General features: G+C 40.8%; 1 protein-coding gene across 2 annotated transcripts; it reads right to left on the reverse strand.

The window, feature by feature from the left end:
• Positions 1 to 1,478: 1,478 nt before the first annotated feature.
• On the reverse strand, positions 1,479 to 12,121 carry TLR1 (toll like receptor 1). 2 transcript variants are annotated; one of them, XM_063723376.1, is made up of 4 exons: positions 11,677 to 12,121; positions 11,317 to 11,350; positions 7,469 to 7,560; positions 1,479 to 5,508 (listed from the first exon to the last, which is right to left on the reverse strand). In XM_063723376.1, the coding sequence occupies exon 4, from the start codon at positions 5,439 to 5,441 to the stop codon at positions 3,081 to 3,083; it is 2,361 nt and encodes a 786-aa protein (XP_063579446.1). In that variant the 5' UTR covers positions 5,442 to 5,508; positions 7,469 to 7,560; positions 11,317 to 11,350; positions 11,677 to 12,121; the 3' UTR covers positions 1,479 to 3,080. The 2 variants fall into 2 exon arrangements, with proteins under 2 accessions (XP_063579446.1, XP_054409799.1); XM_054553824.2 differs by having other exon boundaries at positions 11,317 to 12,121.
• Positions 12,122 to 18,281: the final 6,160 nt, after the last annotated feature.

Here is an 18,281-nt window from a genome sequence, read left to right on the forward strand (position 1 = left end):
ACATGACAGAGCTAGAATTGAAACCCAGACTTGATTAAGGGCTTGCATATTTACTCATTCTGTAATACTTCCTCTCATTTATCTGTGAAATCTCTCTTATTTTCATTGATATCTATCCATACTTTGGCCTGAATTCTTCATCTTCCAACTTTGAATTCTTTGGCAGAAGACTCCACCAATACAATTTCAACCTCCCGCCAGCATCCTTAAAACCACTTATGAGATCAGCTATTTATGTATAGGACTGATCTAACATCTAAAAATTTTGAGTTTATTAAATAAACTCTAAGTGACTTTATGTTCCTTTCAGAGAATTCTTTTTCAGATTTACAGGGTGTAACAAGTTGAATTGTGTCTCCGAAAATTCATATGTTGAAGTCGTGAACCCCAGAACCTCAGAATTAGACCTTCCTTGGAAATAAGGTTGTTGGGAGATGTACTTAGTTAAAATGAGGTCATTAGAGTGGGCCCTAATCCAATGTAATTGGTGTCCTTGTTAAAAAAAAAAAAAAAAGAAGAAGAATTTTGGACACAGAGACAGACAGGCATAGAGGGAAGACGATGTGAAGAGACAGAGAGAAGACAGCCATCTATGAGTTAAGAAAAGAGACTGGGTGGTCCACAGTAGGGATGGATCCTTCCCTCTCTCCTCTCAAAATCAGCCAACCCCGCCAACACCTTCATTTTGGACTTTCAGCCTCCAGAACTATGGGAATAAATTTCAGTTGTTTAGGCCACCCAGCTTGTTAAAATAGGCTTTGTTAAAATAGACCTTGAAAATGAATACATAACTGCTTGCTGAGTAGTTGAAACTTGGTTATGAAATCTTGAAGTTCAATACAGAAAGTGCAATCATCCTAGAGAAAATGGGAAAATCCAGTTCTTAAAATTTTTGCAATTCCATTACGGAAAAATAGTTCTCCTATTTTTAGCATACATTTCATGGTTTGAATTTGCCTCCCACTATTATGCTTCAAAGAAGTTTAAATAATGACTTTCCTATATCCCCAAGGTCTAACTCCGTGGTTTGACTTTCAAGATCCTTGACAATATAGTCTTAATATAACTTTCCACACTCCTATCCTACTGTTGTTTTTCATTAACCTCACGGTCCAGTCAAACTGGGATACCAGTCTAAGAATAGGCCCGGGTATTCCTGCCTTTGCTCTCTTTATCTTTCTGCTTAGAATGGCCTTTCCATTCTTCATCATTACACATTGAAAAATCCAAAGTTAAAGTCTTCCTTCAAGACCTAATGGAAAAAAAAAATCATTTCTAAGAAGATTTTTTTCACTCAATTTAAGCAACCTCTGAACTTCCATTTTATAGCTTTGTTTCATTGATTTTTATTTTAGTTATTTGGATATGTGTAGTGTTCTCTGATTGACTGTAAGTTCTTTAGGCCAAGAAGCTAATAGTATATGTATGTGTTAGTTGGGTTCCTTCCCACTCAAAAAAGTAGAGACTGAGACGAGAGCTTTGTGTGCTGGTCATTTGTAGGCTTTTTGTTTTTTGTTGCTTTTTATTTTATTTATTTTTTCTAGACTCCTTGAGTTAAGGGAAGGTTGCTTGTTTGGAGCAGCGATCTCAGGGCTCAAGAGTGATGCGAATGAGAAGAGTGACCAAGGAAGAATGGAAAGTCAATGCAAAAGCAAGTTACTGAGCTGGTTACCCTGTGGGTAAGTAAACCTCAATGCCACTGGGGATTGTTTGAGAAAAGGTATCGATTATACCTCATTTTTTAACCCAAGAATAGAAGAAAGGAGCATGTATATAACGCCTCCCATCCCGTAGTGATCTCCCTCATGCTTCCAGGTTTGTGCATGTATCAGAATGGTTGAACAGGCTTCTACAAGCATCCCATGCGGTGGTATCAGTGAAGTCACGGGGCATAAAGCGAAAGATACATGGTGTAGTTATGATAAGGTTCTTGTCAAGACTACACCTGCCCAGAGCTGGCTGCTGGAGTAAAAAGGTAGACTGACAGGATGTTTGATGGGTATGAAAAGCATCAGATATATCCATTCCTTAGACTGCCCCATCTGCTCATGCTCTACTTTAATAGTTCCCCAAAGAGACAGATGCTATATATAGAAGCACTGTATATCAACTATATTCTTCCTTCTAATCAAAAGAGCAAAGGCTCTAGTGCATGTTAGTTCATACAACCAGAATCTCAGCGAGATCTCCAGCCATGGAAAACCAGACTCAGAATTTCCATCTGGAGTGCGGTGGAACACCTTCTTGGTCTGGGCTCCCTCATAAGCAGCCTCTGAGACAAATATTCAGTGGCAAGTAGTTTATCACAGAGGTGATCCCATGGAATACACATAGAGGAATAAGTAAGTGAGAAAAAAATGGGAAGGAAGCCAATCGAGAATACTTAATCAAGCCATTTCTACTGTGGACAACCAGAATTTTATCCTGCTGGGGAACTCAGGGAGAATGCAAAGTATACCCCAGATTTATCTCAAAAAATGAGTGAGAAAGTTGGGGTATTTATCCACCAGCTCTTTCTGACATTGGTTGAGGGCTGTTTCCAAGGACAATTTCCAGCACTTCTGAACTACTCTTTGTGTGGGCATGATGGTGGGGGGTTGGGGGGGAACCTTCAGGCATAGTGTCTCCAGCATTATCAATTATCAGCCATCAATAAGTTGAGTTGAATGCACCATGGAAATGAGGAAAGCATCAAAAGCTGTAGAAATCTGCTATACAAACCCAGCTATACTCATAAAAGTCATGGCGTTTTCCAATATTGACCATGATACACTAGAACACACATCACTGAAGAAAAACAGGTGCTTCCCTTGACTTCATGACAAATTCAGAACTCAGTTATAGCAAAGAAACAAGTAGATCCCTTATGTGTCAGAACTGTTTAAATCAAAGTTATATCATTTCATTAATTTTTAATACCACATATAAATGGTGAACTGGGGCCCGAAAGTATATATTTTTACCTATATCATACACTCACAATTGTGTTTACATTTATGTTGATGCAAAATAAAGTCATTGTTGGAACTTCCAAAAGCAGCAACATCAACAGGAGGAATATTTTTCGCTTGATGTGTAATCTATTTCTTTGCTTGCTCTGTCAGCTTAATATTAATGGCTGCCCTTAGGTTAGCCCAAAAAAGCCCACGTTTGCTCTTTTCCTTGGGCCATTCCAAATAAGTCCTCCTGGCCATGAGACTTTTGAGCTTGTGATAACTGCTAGGAATGGAGTACTGTGGAATGGGTTCCAGCAAGATCAGGATTAGGTTATTAGATCCTTCATGAAAGAGATTGTGATGGGCAAAGTAGAGTTCATAATGGCACCACTCACTCTGGACAAAGTTGGGAGACAAAACAAAGATGGACTTGTAACTCTTCTCAATGCAGCTGATGATATTTTCCACAATGCTCTTGCCAGGAACAAAGTTTCTCTCATGAAGGCAAATCTGCATACCTTCTTTCTCTAGGTTTGGTAATAATTCATTCTTCACCCAGAAAGAATCGTGCCCACTATATGAAATAAATGCATGAAACTGGAGATTTCTTTGGAGTTCTTCTAAGGGTATGTTCCTGGCCCTGCGCCGGGTCTGGGTCCACTGGCACACCATCCTGAGATACCAGGGCAGATCCAAGTAGATGCAGAGGGAGGTCACAGTCACAGCCAACACCAGCATGGTGGCAACGATGGTGATGATCAGCAGAGTTATGTTGCAGAATAATTCAGGCAAGTGAAAATCCTTTAGTAGGGTTCCTCTATAACTTTCTGGGTAGTCACACTTATAAGTATCAGGCCAGCCCTCTACCACTTCACTTGATACTTGGTCTATATTTTTGACAAATTCTCTTAGCTCACAGGTACATTGGAATGGATTGTTCCCTGCTTTTATTGACCTCATCTTCTGGCAGCTCTGGAAGAAATCAGCTGATGGGTGGGAAACTGAATTGTGATCAATGATCAATACAGAAAGGCTGCTAAAGCTGCCACATCCAGGAAGGTCGGTTAAAGAATTGAAAGCAACATTGAGTTCTTGCAAAGCTTCCAGTTTTACGACTTGTTTAGGAATGCTGTTTATTTTATTGCTGTGAAGATCAAGTACCTTGATCCTGGGAGGTAAACATCTGAAAATAGTGTCAGTAAGTATATTTGAAGACATATTTAAACTTAATAAACTTTTAGTCCAAGAACAATCTCCTTTCTTTTCATCATAGCTTACAGAATTCTGGCTAATATCCAATTGTTGCAGAGACTTCATCTGTGTAGTCATTTCAGCTATTTTTGAAAGTTCTTTTAATTGATTCATTTGTAAAATAAGTGTCACCAACTCAGTAAGGTGCCCACAATTTTCAAAAACCGTGTCTGTTAAGAGATTATTGGAAAAATCCAAATGCAGGAACGGGCTAATTTTGGATGGGCAAAGCATGTGGACCATGCGTGTACCAGACACTGTGAAATTTTTGATGTTCATATTCGAAAAGATTTTGTAGATAGCCCCTTGTGGAAAACTGAACACATCGCTGATAACTTGGTGTATAGACAAGGCCTTCAAGGAAGTGCCAGAATAATTAAAATCTCTGAAGTCCAGCTGACCCTGTAGCTTCACGTTTGAAATTGAGAAATACCATACGGTTGTATGCCAAACCAGCTGGAGGATCCTAATGAAAGAATTCCAAGTTGTTTCAATGTTGTTTAAGGTAAGACTTGATAACTTTGGATTTGTTTGAAGTTTTGCCAGAATATTTAGGAAGTAAGAACATTTGTTATCTTCTAGCACACATTTGATATTAGATAGTTCCAGATTTGCTACAGTCTTGACTGACACATCTAAAATGAAATGGAATTCTTTGTTTGTGGGGAACACAACGTGCAGACTCTCAGTGTTAAAGTCTTGAAGGCCCTCAGGGTCTTCTTTTTCCCCATAAGCCTCTCCTAAGACCAGCAAGACCTTGCTGATATTCAAATGAGCAATTGGCAGCACACTAGATTTTTCTAAGTGTGTGGTGCTCAACCCCAGAAATTTTAGTTGAGACATATTGCCAAACTCTTTGCATATAGGCAGGGCATCAAACGCATTAAATGACAGGTCCAAGTGCTTGAGGTTCACAGTAGGGTGGCAAGAAATCTTCGCCAACTTGTTGTGGGACAAATCCAAGTATTCCAATTCCTGGTTGAATTTGAAAACACTGATATCAAGATACCGGATTCTATTATGAGAAATTATCAAAATCTTCAGCTTTGACAGTGATAAGATGTCAGAAGTCCAAAGCTCAGATATATAATTTTGAGATATATTTAAGACTGTTGTTTTCTGGGATAGGTCTTTAGGAACATGGGTGAGACCGTTTTTTGACCTATCAACTAAAAATTCACTTTCTTCAGATAATTGTATTCTGATCTGAAGTATTAGCATGAAGATAATGGCAAAATGGAAGATGCTAGTCATTTTGGAACACTAGACATTCCTAAAAGTAGAAGCTGTTCTTCAGATCATCTTGATACAGACACAGATTCTAGAAAAAAAATACATGAAATGATGAAATACATTACACACATTTTTAAAATACACGAAATTAGTCATGGCTGACATTAAACTTTTTTTTTTATTACAGACTCATTAAATGGAGGCTACATTCTTTGGGTTACACAGACTAAAACTAGAGAAGTATATATATTGGTAAATAATGATGCCAGCTCTAATCAAATAAGTTTTAATATGGATGGTGTAATAGGTTGAATGGTGGCTCACCAAAAGATATGTCTACATCTTAACCATGTCCTAATCCCCAGAAACCATGAACGTTACCTTCCTTAGAAAAGGGGTCTTTGCAGAGATAATAAAGTTAAGGATCTTGAGATGAGGAGATCATCCCAAATTATCCAGGTGGTCCATAAATCCAATGACAAGTGCTTATCTAAGAGAAAGGCAGAGGGATATTTGACAAAGAGACAAGAGAAGAGGCAACTGAGACACAGAGGAGAAGGCCTCGTGACAGTGGAGGCAGAGACTGGAGTGCAGCAGCTACCAGGCAAGGAACAGCAACAGGCGCCAGAAACTAGAGGAGGCTCTGGAGTGAGGGCAGCCCTGCTGATGCCTTGAGTTTCAACTTCTGCTCTCCAGAACGTTGAGGGCAAAGCCACCACATTTATTATCATCTGTTACAGCAGCCTCAGGAAACTAATACAGGTGGGTTCATAGAAAGTTCTCTGGCCTCAAGCTTCCCAAAATTATTTAGAACTCCAGCTAAGACTCAACTGGTGTACTTTCACTCTTTGACATGTATCTCCCCATGACTTTCTCAAGAGGTGTTCCAAATGGTGGTATTGGGACTGCTCTTCTATTACCCTTTATGACCTATACACGGTTTGGGTCTAACTTTGGTCTTACTCAAAAGGTAATTAGATCACGATAAAAGGTCTCTCAGAAGATCCATTTATTCATCCATTTATTTATTCAACCAGTATTTATTGATCTCCTACTGGCCATGTTTTAAGAACTGGAGATAGAGCAGTGAACAAGATAAAGTCCGAATTCTCAAGGAGTTTTTATCTAGTGGGGAGACAGAAAATAAATGAATGACTAAACTCAAGTTCCTATAGTGATAAGTTCTGTAGAGAAAAATAAAGCAGGGTAAATTGTAGGTATGAGAAGGTGCTTGGGGTTGGCTATTTTTGAGTAATGAGTTAGAGAAGGCCTTTTTGAGATGATGACACTAGAGTAGAAATCAGAATGAAGTGAATGAGTAACCTATGTGAAGATCTGGTAACCTACGGCATTTCTGGCTAAAGAAAAGGCAAGTATAAAGGACCTGAGATGGAATTGAGCTTGGCTTGTCTGAGAAGGAATGGGAAGGTCAGTGTTAGCATGGAGTTAGGGAAGAGGAGAGGAATTAGGGCCAAGACCACTCAGGCTTTGTTGATCATTGCAAGGAGTTGGGATTCTATTCCAAAAATGATGAGAGGGTGGCTAACACTGGGAGGTTTTGAGAAAGGGAGTTGTTTCCTCCTCTCTCTTATTCAGAATACTTTTTTCATTCATTCATCAAATATGTATTTCTTCTCTATGCAGTGGTAGGCATTGTTCTAGGTTATGCCTATTGTACCAGTATTCAAACTGCTCTAGCTAAGACAACATTTTTGTGGTCAGCATTCCAGTGGCGTATGAGAACAGAGGGAGCTGTGTTGGGATGAACTCTAGAGTGTGCAGTCCTCACCTCCAGAGACCCTTTCAGCCGTGATTACACAGCTACCCAGTTCTCACAAGGAACTAACTCAAAATCCCCTAGAACCATTAGACAAGCAAGGCATCAGTATCAGCAAAGCACCAAATTCCTCTTCACATATCCCCTCCCATATCTCAATGAGCACAGAGAACCTAAATAATTTAGCTTCTAGAAACAACCCTCAGTTACAAAAGCTCCCCAGTTTAGACATGCAAACTTATCTGGGTTTTAGAGCCTTCCTTGGACTTACCCTTTTGTAGAGGTGCCCAATATGCCTTTGTTATCCTGATTTCTTCTAATGAGGAAGAGGGCCTGGTACCCCCATTAGTGTTCATGAAGACCCTGAGCAAGGAAGATGATGCAGACATTAACATTCATGTTAAAAGTCAAGGTGGTGTTTTTATGACATTAATTGTATTTGGCTGAAAGACCCAGAAATTTCCCAATTCTTCCTCTCCAGCTTCCTTAAAGAGCTACTCACACAAGGAGCAATACTTCAATGGATGTTATAGCTTGAATGTTTGTGCCCTGTGAAATTCTTATGTTGAAATCCTAACCCCCAATGTGATGGTATTAGCAGGAGAAAATTGTGAAGTAATTAGGTCATAAGAATAGAGCCTTTATGAGTCAGATTAGTACCTTTATAAAAAGGAGCCCAGAGAGCCTCTGGCTGTCTTTCTGCCATGTGAAAATACAAGAAGGGGGCATCTGCAAACCAGAAGAGGGCCCTCGCCAGAACCCAACACTACCACCCTGATCCTAGACTTCCACCCTCCAGAACTGTGAAAAGTAAATGTCTGTTGTTTATAAGCCACCCATTCTGGTACTTTGTTATGGCAATTTAAACAGACTAAAATAATGGGAATAAAAATAATACCCTGGGGCAGTGCCTAATATCTCAAAACAGAGCTATCTGTTACAAGCTAGGTCAAAGCAAAAGTGGCCTGGTCTTAAGGCCCCAGTGGGGTTCCCTGCTTATTCCTATGCCTGAATCCAGATCAGGGCTCTTTCCACCTCCTAGCCAACTCCAGAGTTCATGGAAGCAGTGATCAGCACTGTCAGGCGTGGTATGCAAAAGTGATCAGGGGCACACAGGACCCCGTGCATGAGTGCGAGTGCTTGGCTCGCAGAACCTACCACACGCAAGATGAAAGTTGTCCTTTTTCCCTTAACAACAGCCATCGTCACAAAAATACATAAATTTATATAACTGCCTGTTCCCAAGTGTTAGAGTAGGTACTTAGGCAGACATGAGCAGGACAGGAGAGGGGCCTCCCAACCAGGAATATCAGGTGACCATCAGGTGATGATCAGGCAGTTGTTAAACAGTCTCTCTAAGCTGGGGGCCACGGCTCACGCCTGTAATCCCAGCACTTCAGGAGGCCGAGATAGGCAGATCAACTGAGGTCAGGAGTTCGAGACTAGTCTGGCCAGCATGGTGAAACCCCATCTCTACTGAAAATACAAAAATTAGCCGGGCGTGGTGGCAGGTGCCTGTAATCTCAGCTACTGGGGAAGCTGAGGCAGGAGAATTGCTTGAACCCGGGAGGCAGAGGTTGCAGTGAGCCAAGATCATGCCATTGCACTCCAGCCTGGGCAACAGGGCTGGACTCTGTCTCAAAAACAAACAAACAAAACCAAAAAAACAGTCTCCCTAGAATAATAATTGTTTGCACTCAGCACCAGGGAAAGTCAGTCTCCTAATAGATAGAAAACACACCTGAAGCTGGTGGTTAGCAGCCTCCTGATAAACTCTCAGGAGTTGGGCAAGCAGGCTTGAGCATGCATACCAAGAGGCAAAATGGTGGACTTCAACGGGTATGTGACCTTCCTCTAGGAAGGCTTGTCTGGCAAGGGAAAAATGTCTCCAATGAGCATGTGCGCAACTTCAGTAAACACAATGTGCGTGCAGCCCCTCCCAAGGGCTGGCAGGCCACTGCACATGCAGACAGCCCACCCCAAGGGAAGAATCAGGGGAGAAGAGACACAAGACTCCAGAAGTCTGCCAACAAATAAGCCCCAAGTCACAGGTTAAACTGAGCACTTGGATCTCTCAAGTTGCCCACTTGGCCCTCTCCCAAGTATAATTTACTTCCTTTCGTTCCTGATCTAAAACTTTTTAATAAACTCTGTAAGGAATATGGCTGTGCTTTGGTCAAGGATAGGCCGAGGTAAACATCCAGAGTGACTCAGCAAGTTTAGAGTGCAGGTGTATAACTCATTTTTTATCATAGCCATGTAGACATAACATAGAGAAGCTTATCATAGCCATAACATAGGGAAGGTTCATCCCTTGGCTCTAAGCCACTATTGTCCGTAAATGGTATAATTGCCCTGCTGACACTGTACAGGTGCATTGGCACCCAGAGAAAGAGAGAGAGAGAGCCAAAGCTGTCCACCTTTGCAGATGGACTGAGGGGAGCTGGACGCACAGCTGTGTGTGGAAGCTGCCGAACTAAGCAGCCAGGACAAGGCGGACAGTCGGAGAGAACTACTGTAAATAAGCTGCTGATGAGAGCTGCTGCTGAATAAAATCACCTTTCACCTGCCTACGGCCCCCTGAGTGTTCTTTCAGCTATCTGCTCATCCACCCCTTCCCCTCAGACCTCAGTACGGGCTGGAACCTGGCCCTGGGCATGACACTCTCACTCTTGCTCTAAAACTTGCCTCGGTCTCTCATTCTGCCTTATGCACCTCACACAAATTCTTTCCACTGAGGAGGCAAGAATCAAGTTTCTACAGACCTGTATGGATTCACCACCGCTAACGCAAGCATTTAATGAAAGCATAGCTTCAGTTTTATGTCGAGCTAAATTAATTGACTCAAATATCTTCTATTTGCCTAACCTCTATCTTGCCCTTTCATTTAAAGTCATTAATTTTAAGTACTCAGTTTATGAAACCATTCTTATTTCTATAATTAAGAAATCAAAATGTTATACACAGGAATAACTGATTTTTAGTACTTCCAGGATCTTTGAATTTTATATACCAAACTTGCTAAATCCATGAAAATCAATGTGTCGGTTTCCTAGACCAAAGCATTTTTTGATCAAAGCCTTAATGACCATGACTGAGCCTCATCTATTTTAGAATCTTTAAACTCTTTTACTATCCAAAAAATAAGCTGAGCAGAAAAGGATGCTTTAATTTGAAAGTGTAAAATGCCTCTAGGTGTGCCTCTGTGAATTTTCATTATTATGATAGGTTTAGCCTCACATTATATGATACAAAGAATCAATACATTTAATTTGTCTTCTTTTGGAGACTTTGGAGGCATCAAACCAAGGCTTTGACTGGTCTTAATGGACAATACCCATACAATCTATCTGGTTCATTAAGTTTAGTCCTGTAAATATTTACTAAGGGCCTTCTCTGCATAAGACCAACTAGCTATTAACCAAAGGTTAAAAGAATCTGAGACGGTTCAAGAACTGTTCTGCTTTGCTTTCTACGTGGTTTTGTGAACCCTTGTTTGTTATAAAACACATTCACTTTCAAGTCTTTTGACCAAATTGGGTGTAGCCTGGGAAACATTTTCAAAACCTGCGATTCCACCTGACGTCTAGCTCCCCAGAACTGTGTTAGTGGCCTGAGAAACAGAAGGACTAGCTAGTGGGAAGGCCCCAGAGAAAAAAACTGAAACAAACCTGCCCACAAAAACAGAAGAGCTGAACAGCAGCATTGCCTCCGGGAGTAACTGACTTATATCTCATTTTCCTTAACACTGCGAAGAGAATACTAATGACGGGATGAGGTGAAGAGAAATGCTGTCAAAATCAACAACTAGCAGCTGCTCTGGAAGAAAACCAGAAGACGTGTGTAACCCAAATATTTATTTCCCAACTCAAAAATATTTCTTGTAAGCAAATCACACACGAGGTGTTATTCCCAGAGCAGCATGGGGACTTTCTCTGATTTAGGACTCAGAACTGATACACAAATGCCAGTACAAACTACACAGTAACTACGTACATATCAGAAATATAACCCACTTAGAAAAACACCCAGGACTTACACAGATTTTTGAGACTTCTGTACTTAATAACTAGCTATACGATTATTTTCTTTTACAAAATAAAATAATATGTTGCTTACCAAGACAACCTGCTTGTCTGTTCCGTTTGGCAGTCTGTAAGAAATTCAAGCACTTCCTTTAAGATTTATTTCACTGTTAACCACATTTGGTGTTGAAAACAAAACAGAACAAAAAGGCTCTTTTGTGCCACCTACCGAATTCCACTGGAATTACATTACGTAATTAAGAATAAACTTATTTTCTCTTATTCATATGTAGCATAGTCTGTGGGTTACCCGATAGGCCTGTATTAAAATAGAATCATGTTTCTATGGTTCCGAATTTCACTACAGTCAGTTTACTATTGTCTACACTGATGAAGTAAATGAGGTAGTGTTAATAATCCACAGATCATAATTGGCTGAATTCAAAATGCTTACCGTGGTGGCTATGCTTGGCAGAAGTGTGCGTCTGGGTGTGTTTCGGCTGCTTTGTTTTTCCTCTTGCCTTTTCACCCATCCACTATTAAAAGTGGAAAGAAGGAGGGGTCAAGATTAAAGTTTTGCTGAAGCACATTCGTAAAGGGGGAAGATCATTCATGCGCTAGTTACAGGATGGACGTTAATCACGTCTTTTTTGACAAGTTGATTTTCAGAGAAAATTTGGTGCTGAATTTTTTTCCACTGATCTTTTCAAGCTTTCTTCAAAACATGTTTTTGTAAACTCTAAGTGAAAAAATATGCTAAGAAGAAAAGAGATTCTTAGCGGGTTTTTCACATAGGGTTTATAAAATCCTGGGGTTTGTTGACAGCATGTTCAAGGAAGACATCCTGATAGCTCTACTCTTGCCTTTTCCAGTAATAACAACAACAAAATAACAACACAATAAATGGGCAAATAAAGCTAAGGGATTCCAGCTGACTGCCTCTGAAGTTGATCTCAGCCTGCATGGCGTCCAGTCAAAACCGGATGTGGGGATGACAAAACTGCCTCCCTTCCTTCCCTCCACAGTTGTCTCCCATAATCAGCTTTTCTACCACACAGCGAGCAAGGCCAACTTCCCCAAACTAAGAACGCTGAGATTCTTTTCGACTTGTAATGTTCTCACTGTCTCTCTCTGTTTCCCCTTACCTCAGAATTTGTTTAATAGAGGAAATATCTTATGTCTACAAATATTTTCTGAAACTGAAAGAATGAAACCACCCACCTGCCATTTCCTCCCTGAGACCCATAACTGGACAGGAGGGAGGTGTCTTTGACTAAGAATTTAGTTCCTGGCTCCCAAAGGCATTGACTTTGTGAATCCAGGCTGAGGGAGCAATGCCCAGGGGAGGGAAGTGGGCAGGGCAGTAAGGGAAGCTCCTCAGCACTCTGAATTCCTGTTTTTCCCCACAGACTCATCCCCACTACTCCCTGTTGTGTACATGATTACAAGTATGTGTGTCTCTGCCCACCCCTAGCCCATACCTGGGCATTTCTTTTTGGATTCAGGGCAGTAAAATTATGCTGTCAATTAGATGTAATCTGTAATTAGCTGTGTGTTTTTTTAACAAAACTTTATTGATATATAATTCACAAACCATAAAAAATTTCACCCTCACCCGTTTAAACTGTATAATTCAGGCCAGGCACGGTAGCTCATACCTATAATCCCAACACTTTGGGAGGCTGAGGCAGGCAGATCACCTGAGGTCAGGAGTTTGAGACCAGCCTAGTAGAGATGGTGAAACCCCATCTCTACTAAAAATAAAAAAAAATTAGCCGGACGTGGTGGCACATGCCTGTGATCTCAGCTACTTAGGAGGCTGAGGCAGAAGAATCGCTTGAACCCAAGAGGCGGAGGTTGCAGTGAGCCAAGATCATACCACTACACTCTAGCCTGGGTGACAGAGCGAGACTCCATCTCAAAAAATAAATTAATTAATTAATTAATTAATTAAAGTGTCTAATTCAGAGGTACCCGCCTGCCTCTTTTTCCCCCTGCTGTCCAGTGGGTCACCACGGAACAAACACACACTTGTAATCATGCACACCCATCAATCAACAAACACACTTGTAATCATGTACACCCATGCGTTGACACAGCCTCATTTCCCAGGGAAAACTTCCATTCTCAGAGAATACAGCTTCTTTTTAAATTTTTAAAAATATTTTATTTAGCCTAATACATCCAAACATGCAATGAATATAAAACATTATTAATGAGATATTTTATATTTTTTCATTCTAAGTCTTCAAAATCCAGTGTGTGTTCTATACTTACAGAACATCTCAATTAGGCTATACCATTTTAGGCACTCAATCACGTTTGGCCAGAGGCTACCATATTGGACAATGCAGGTTTAGAAGAGCATTATCACAGCCATGCAAATAAGTACAATCCTAAGTCCAGTTAACAGCAGCCCACAGAGTTAATTCAAAATAATGACTTCATACTTTATACTCTAAGCAACCCCATACATCTCTTCATAGCAGTTTCTCTGCCCACCCCTATCCCATACCTGGGCACTTCTTTTTGGATTCAGGGCAGTAAAAATATGCTGTCAATTAGATGTGATCTGTAATTAGTTGTTGCTTGTTTTTTTTTAACAAAGTTCTATTGAGTTATAATTCACAAACCATAAAAAAATTTCACCCATTTAAAATGTGTAATTCAATGACTTTAGGCATATTCACAGAGTGATGCAACCATCACCAAATCAATTTAGAACATTTTCATTACACTAAAAAGAAACACTATACCCCTTAGCTGTCACCTCCACTTCTCCACGTATCCCAGCCCTAGGCAACCACCAATCTACTCTATAGATCATACTGATCTCTATAGATTTGTCTATTCTGAATATTTCACATAAATGCAATCGTATAAAAAGTGGCTCTTTGTGACTGGCTTCTTTCACTTAGTATAATGTTTCCATGGTTTGTCCATTCAATATTTCATTTTTTATTTTTTTATTGCCAAATGATTTTCAAGTGTATGTGTGTGCCACATTTTATTTATCCATTTATCACTTGATGGATATTATGGCTCTTATGAATAACACTGCCATTGACATTCGCATACAAGTTTTTGTGTAGACATATTTTCTCTTGGGTATATACCTAGGAGTGGAATTGCTGCATCATATGGTAACTCTGCATTTGGCCTTTTGAGGAACTGCCAGACTGTTTGAAAGCAGCTATACCATTTGTTCTATGAAACAGCCATATAGGCAAAGCAGCCCCCAAATGCCCTAGGAGCTAAGAAACCAAAGAACGAAGCAGACAAATCCAGTTTGTCAGTAAAGGGTGATTTATTTGGGGAACTTACCCACAGAAGCATGGTCAAAACAGGAGCAATACAGGTAGATCTCTGCAGCATTACTGTCCAGATCCAGGACTTACAGACAGCATATATAGGGAAAGGAAGTACATGCTCTATAGAGACAGCTAAAGGCCACCTTCCAGAACAGACAAGACTGCTATGTGCACCATAGCCTATAATATGTGTGATAACATCAATGTTGCTTTGATCTAAAGTCAGGATCTATAGTGAGTTCATGTTCTTACACTAAGGACAGTAAATAAAGTAGGAATCAGGAGGCATTCAGGATACTGGAGCTAATCAGAAGTCAGGATGGCGGATTAGCATCCAAGATGAAGCCACTTTTGTTTCCACACTCCACCCCTCTAATCCGGTTCTTACAACCTCAAGCGCCCACCTCTTCCATGATGGGTCCTGAGCCAGGGGGTTGCTGCAGTCATTTTGGTGATGAGGGTGACACATTGCATCAGTTTCTTTACTACTTGTAAGCAGAGGCTGCGGCAACAATACAAACAACAGGCATTGATACCTGTGCCAAGTATGAGACACAGAATTAATCATGCCTTTGCCACCATATTTTCCAGAATCCAAACCAAGAGGCATTTTGCAGGGCAGAGCAGCAGCAGGAACAGAAGATTACGGGAGGAAATACAAGTCTCGAGTAGGTACTTGGCAGGGCAGTTCTTCCCCATCAAGCAAAATGGCTGTGGTAGCTTCATCTCTGTTAGTGATGACACAAGCAGCCTGAGGATTATGGGCTGAGGGTGCACACCAAACATGTTGCCTGAGGGGCGAGGGTAAGGTCACAGGGGCAGCAAAGGACCATACCAAGCGGCCACCAAGAGTGCCTTTTAAAAAGGGCCATGTTCAGTGTATGGGTATGTGGAGCATCTTGGTCCATACTCCAGCAGAATCAATGAAGACCTCTTTAGTCGCCAAGGAATCCCCTATTCTCTAGCAAAAAAAAAAATACCTTATCCAACCTGGGGGAGATTGCCAGTCAAACTTCCATTCAAGTGTTCCCTCCTCTGCCTCAAGGTCTTGGGGAGTCCCAAATAATATTTGCTGTTGGCCTTTTATCAGCTCCGGTAGAAATTTGTCTGGCTGGACTTTCTTTGCCACTGTGGTTAATAGACCATCCTCTATGGTGGTCCTGAGTTGTTGGTGTGGTGCCAGCTGTGTATTTGTCTCAACTGAATTAAAGTTTCTAAGGGTTTTGAGTTAGGAGGCAGGACTCGACTCCAGGGGTGGGGCTCAGACAATGGACCAGACTGAGGACTTGCTGAAACAGGGATGGGGTGAAAGCAGCTTTCAATCAGACACACCCGCCAGCATGCCATGTCAATTTACCATTGCCATGGCAACAGCCAGACATTACCACCCCTTTCCATGGCAATGACCCAATGATTACTACCCCTTCCCTAGAAATTTCTGCATAAACTGCCCCTTAATCTGCATGCAATTAAAAGTAGGTATACATATGACAGCAAAACTGCCCTGAGTATCTACTCTGTCTATGGGGTAGCCCTGTTCTGCAGGAGCAGTCAGGGAACTGTAATACCACCAGAGATATAACACTGCCTGTTCAATAAAACTGTTTTCTTCTACCTCTGGCTTGAATTCTTTCCTGGGCAAAGGGAGAAGCCAATTCTGCTGAACTTAAAAAGGGAGGCCTAAAAGGGCCAGTTAGAATTACCAGGAAACAAATGTGGTATGATCTGATCTCAGCTGGAGTAGGCAAAGAAAAAAATAGATCAGCAACCCAATGCCAGATTAGTGGGCATTTGAAAGACCTGATTCTTGATCAACAGCTTAGACCCCTTCCTACTGTCTGTAGTGAGTACACTAAGGATAGTAAATAAAGTAAGAATCAGGAGGCATTCATGTGTCTGAGGTTAATCAGAAGTCAACATGGTGGATTTGCACCCAAGATGGAGCCACTTTTGTCTTGATATCATTTTACATTCCCATCAGCAATAGTTAAGGGTTCTAATTTCTCTATATCCTTGCTAACTTGGGAGGCTGAGGCAGGAGAACCGCTTGAAACTGGGAGGTGGAGGTTGCAGTGAGCTGAGATTGCACCATTGCACTCCAGCCTGAGCAACAGAACAAGACTGTCTCAAAAAAAAAAAAAAAAAAAAAAGTCTTCTGATTCATGGGCATGGGATGTCTTTTATTGATTTTTGTCTTTAATTTTTTTCAATGGTGTTTTATAGTTTCAGGGTATATGTTTTGTATTTCTTTTGTTCAATTTATTTCTGAGTATTTTTGATGCATTGTTCTTCAAATTTTTGATTTGTTCATTGCTGCTGTATAGAAAGATCATTGATTTTTATATAGTGGTGTATATCTTGCAATCTTGCTGAACTTGTTTACTGGTTCTAATGGTTTTTTAGTGGTGTTATTGACTAAATGTGTGTGCTCCCCCAAAATTTATAAGTTGAAATCCTAAACCTCAATGTGATACTATCAGGAGGTGGGACTTTTGGGAGGTAATCAAGCCTTGAGAGTGGAGCCCTCATGAATGGGATTAGTGCCCTTATAAAAAAGACCCAAAGAGCTCGCTAGTCCTTTTTCTGCCATATGAGGGTACAACAAAAGACAGCAGTCTACAAACCAGAAAAGGGCCCTCACCAGAAGCCAACCATGCTGACGCTGTGACCTCAGACTTCTAGACTCCAGAACTATGAGAAATAAATTTATGTTGTTTATAAGCCATTCCGTTTCTAGCACTTTTTATGGCAGCCCAAAATGACTAAGACAATTAGATTTCTAAGTATTTCTTTAAAGAAAATAATGTCATCTTCAAATAGGGGCAGTTTTACTTCTTCCTTTCCAATATGGATTCTTAACTCCTAATTGCCGTGGCTAGTACCTCCAGTACAATGTTGAATAGAAGTGGTGAGAGCAGGGCCAAGCACAGTGGATCACACCTGTAATCCCAGAACAGTGGGAGGCTGTGGCTGAAGGATCACTTGAAGCCAGGAGTTCAAGATCAGCATACGCAACATAGGGAGACTCTGTCTCCACAAAAAAAAAAAAAAAAAAAGTACAAAAATACAAAAATTAGCCAGGCATGGTGATGTGTGCCTAAAGTCCCAGCTACACAGGAGGCTGAGATCGAGGCATGGCTTGAGCCTGGAGGTCGAGGCTGCAGTGAGTTATAATCACACTACTGCTCTCCAGCCTGGGTAACAGAATGAGATCTAGTCTCAAAAAAATGTAGTGGGAGCAGACATCCTTATCTTGTAGCTGATGTTAGGGCAAAAGCTTTAAGTATATGTTTTACCATTAAGTATAATGTTAACTGTGAGTTTTTCCACAGATGCTTTTTATCCGTTGAGAAAGTCCTCTTTTATTCCTAGCTTGATGGGTGTTTTTATCATGAAGGAGTAGATAGTATGGTTTCTTAAGCAATAAGGAAGGAAACAAATGCTATGGGCACAGTGTCATAATTTGTGAGGTGCTTCTCGCAGTGAGGTTAGTGCTCACATCAATGTGCAGAATAGTGATTTTCCTTTCCCTCTTTTCCTCCCTACTTCCCCTACACAATCCTATAGTTTCTCTTACCCACCTGATCCTAGAACTTCAAAACTGCACCCTGTAAACGCATTGGGAATGAGAAATGTCATCACTTGGATATTTACCTTTTAATAAATTCTCCCTTAATGACCTAAAGTTTTCCAGCCAAATTTTTGAAATTGCCACTGATATATCAGTACCTGAGTAAATCTTAGGTCA

Source organism: Pongo abelii, chromosome 3 (assembly GCF_028885655.2).
Source record: "Pongo abelii isolate AG06213 chromosome 3, NHGRI_mPonAbe1-v2.0_pri, whole genome shotgun sequence".
NCBI classification, from domain to species: Eukaryota; Metazoa; Chordata; class Mammalia; order Primates; family Hominidae; genus Pongo; species Pongo abelii.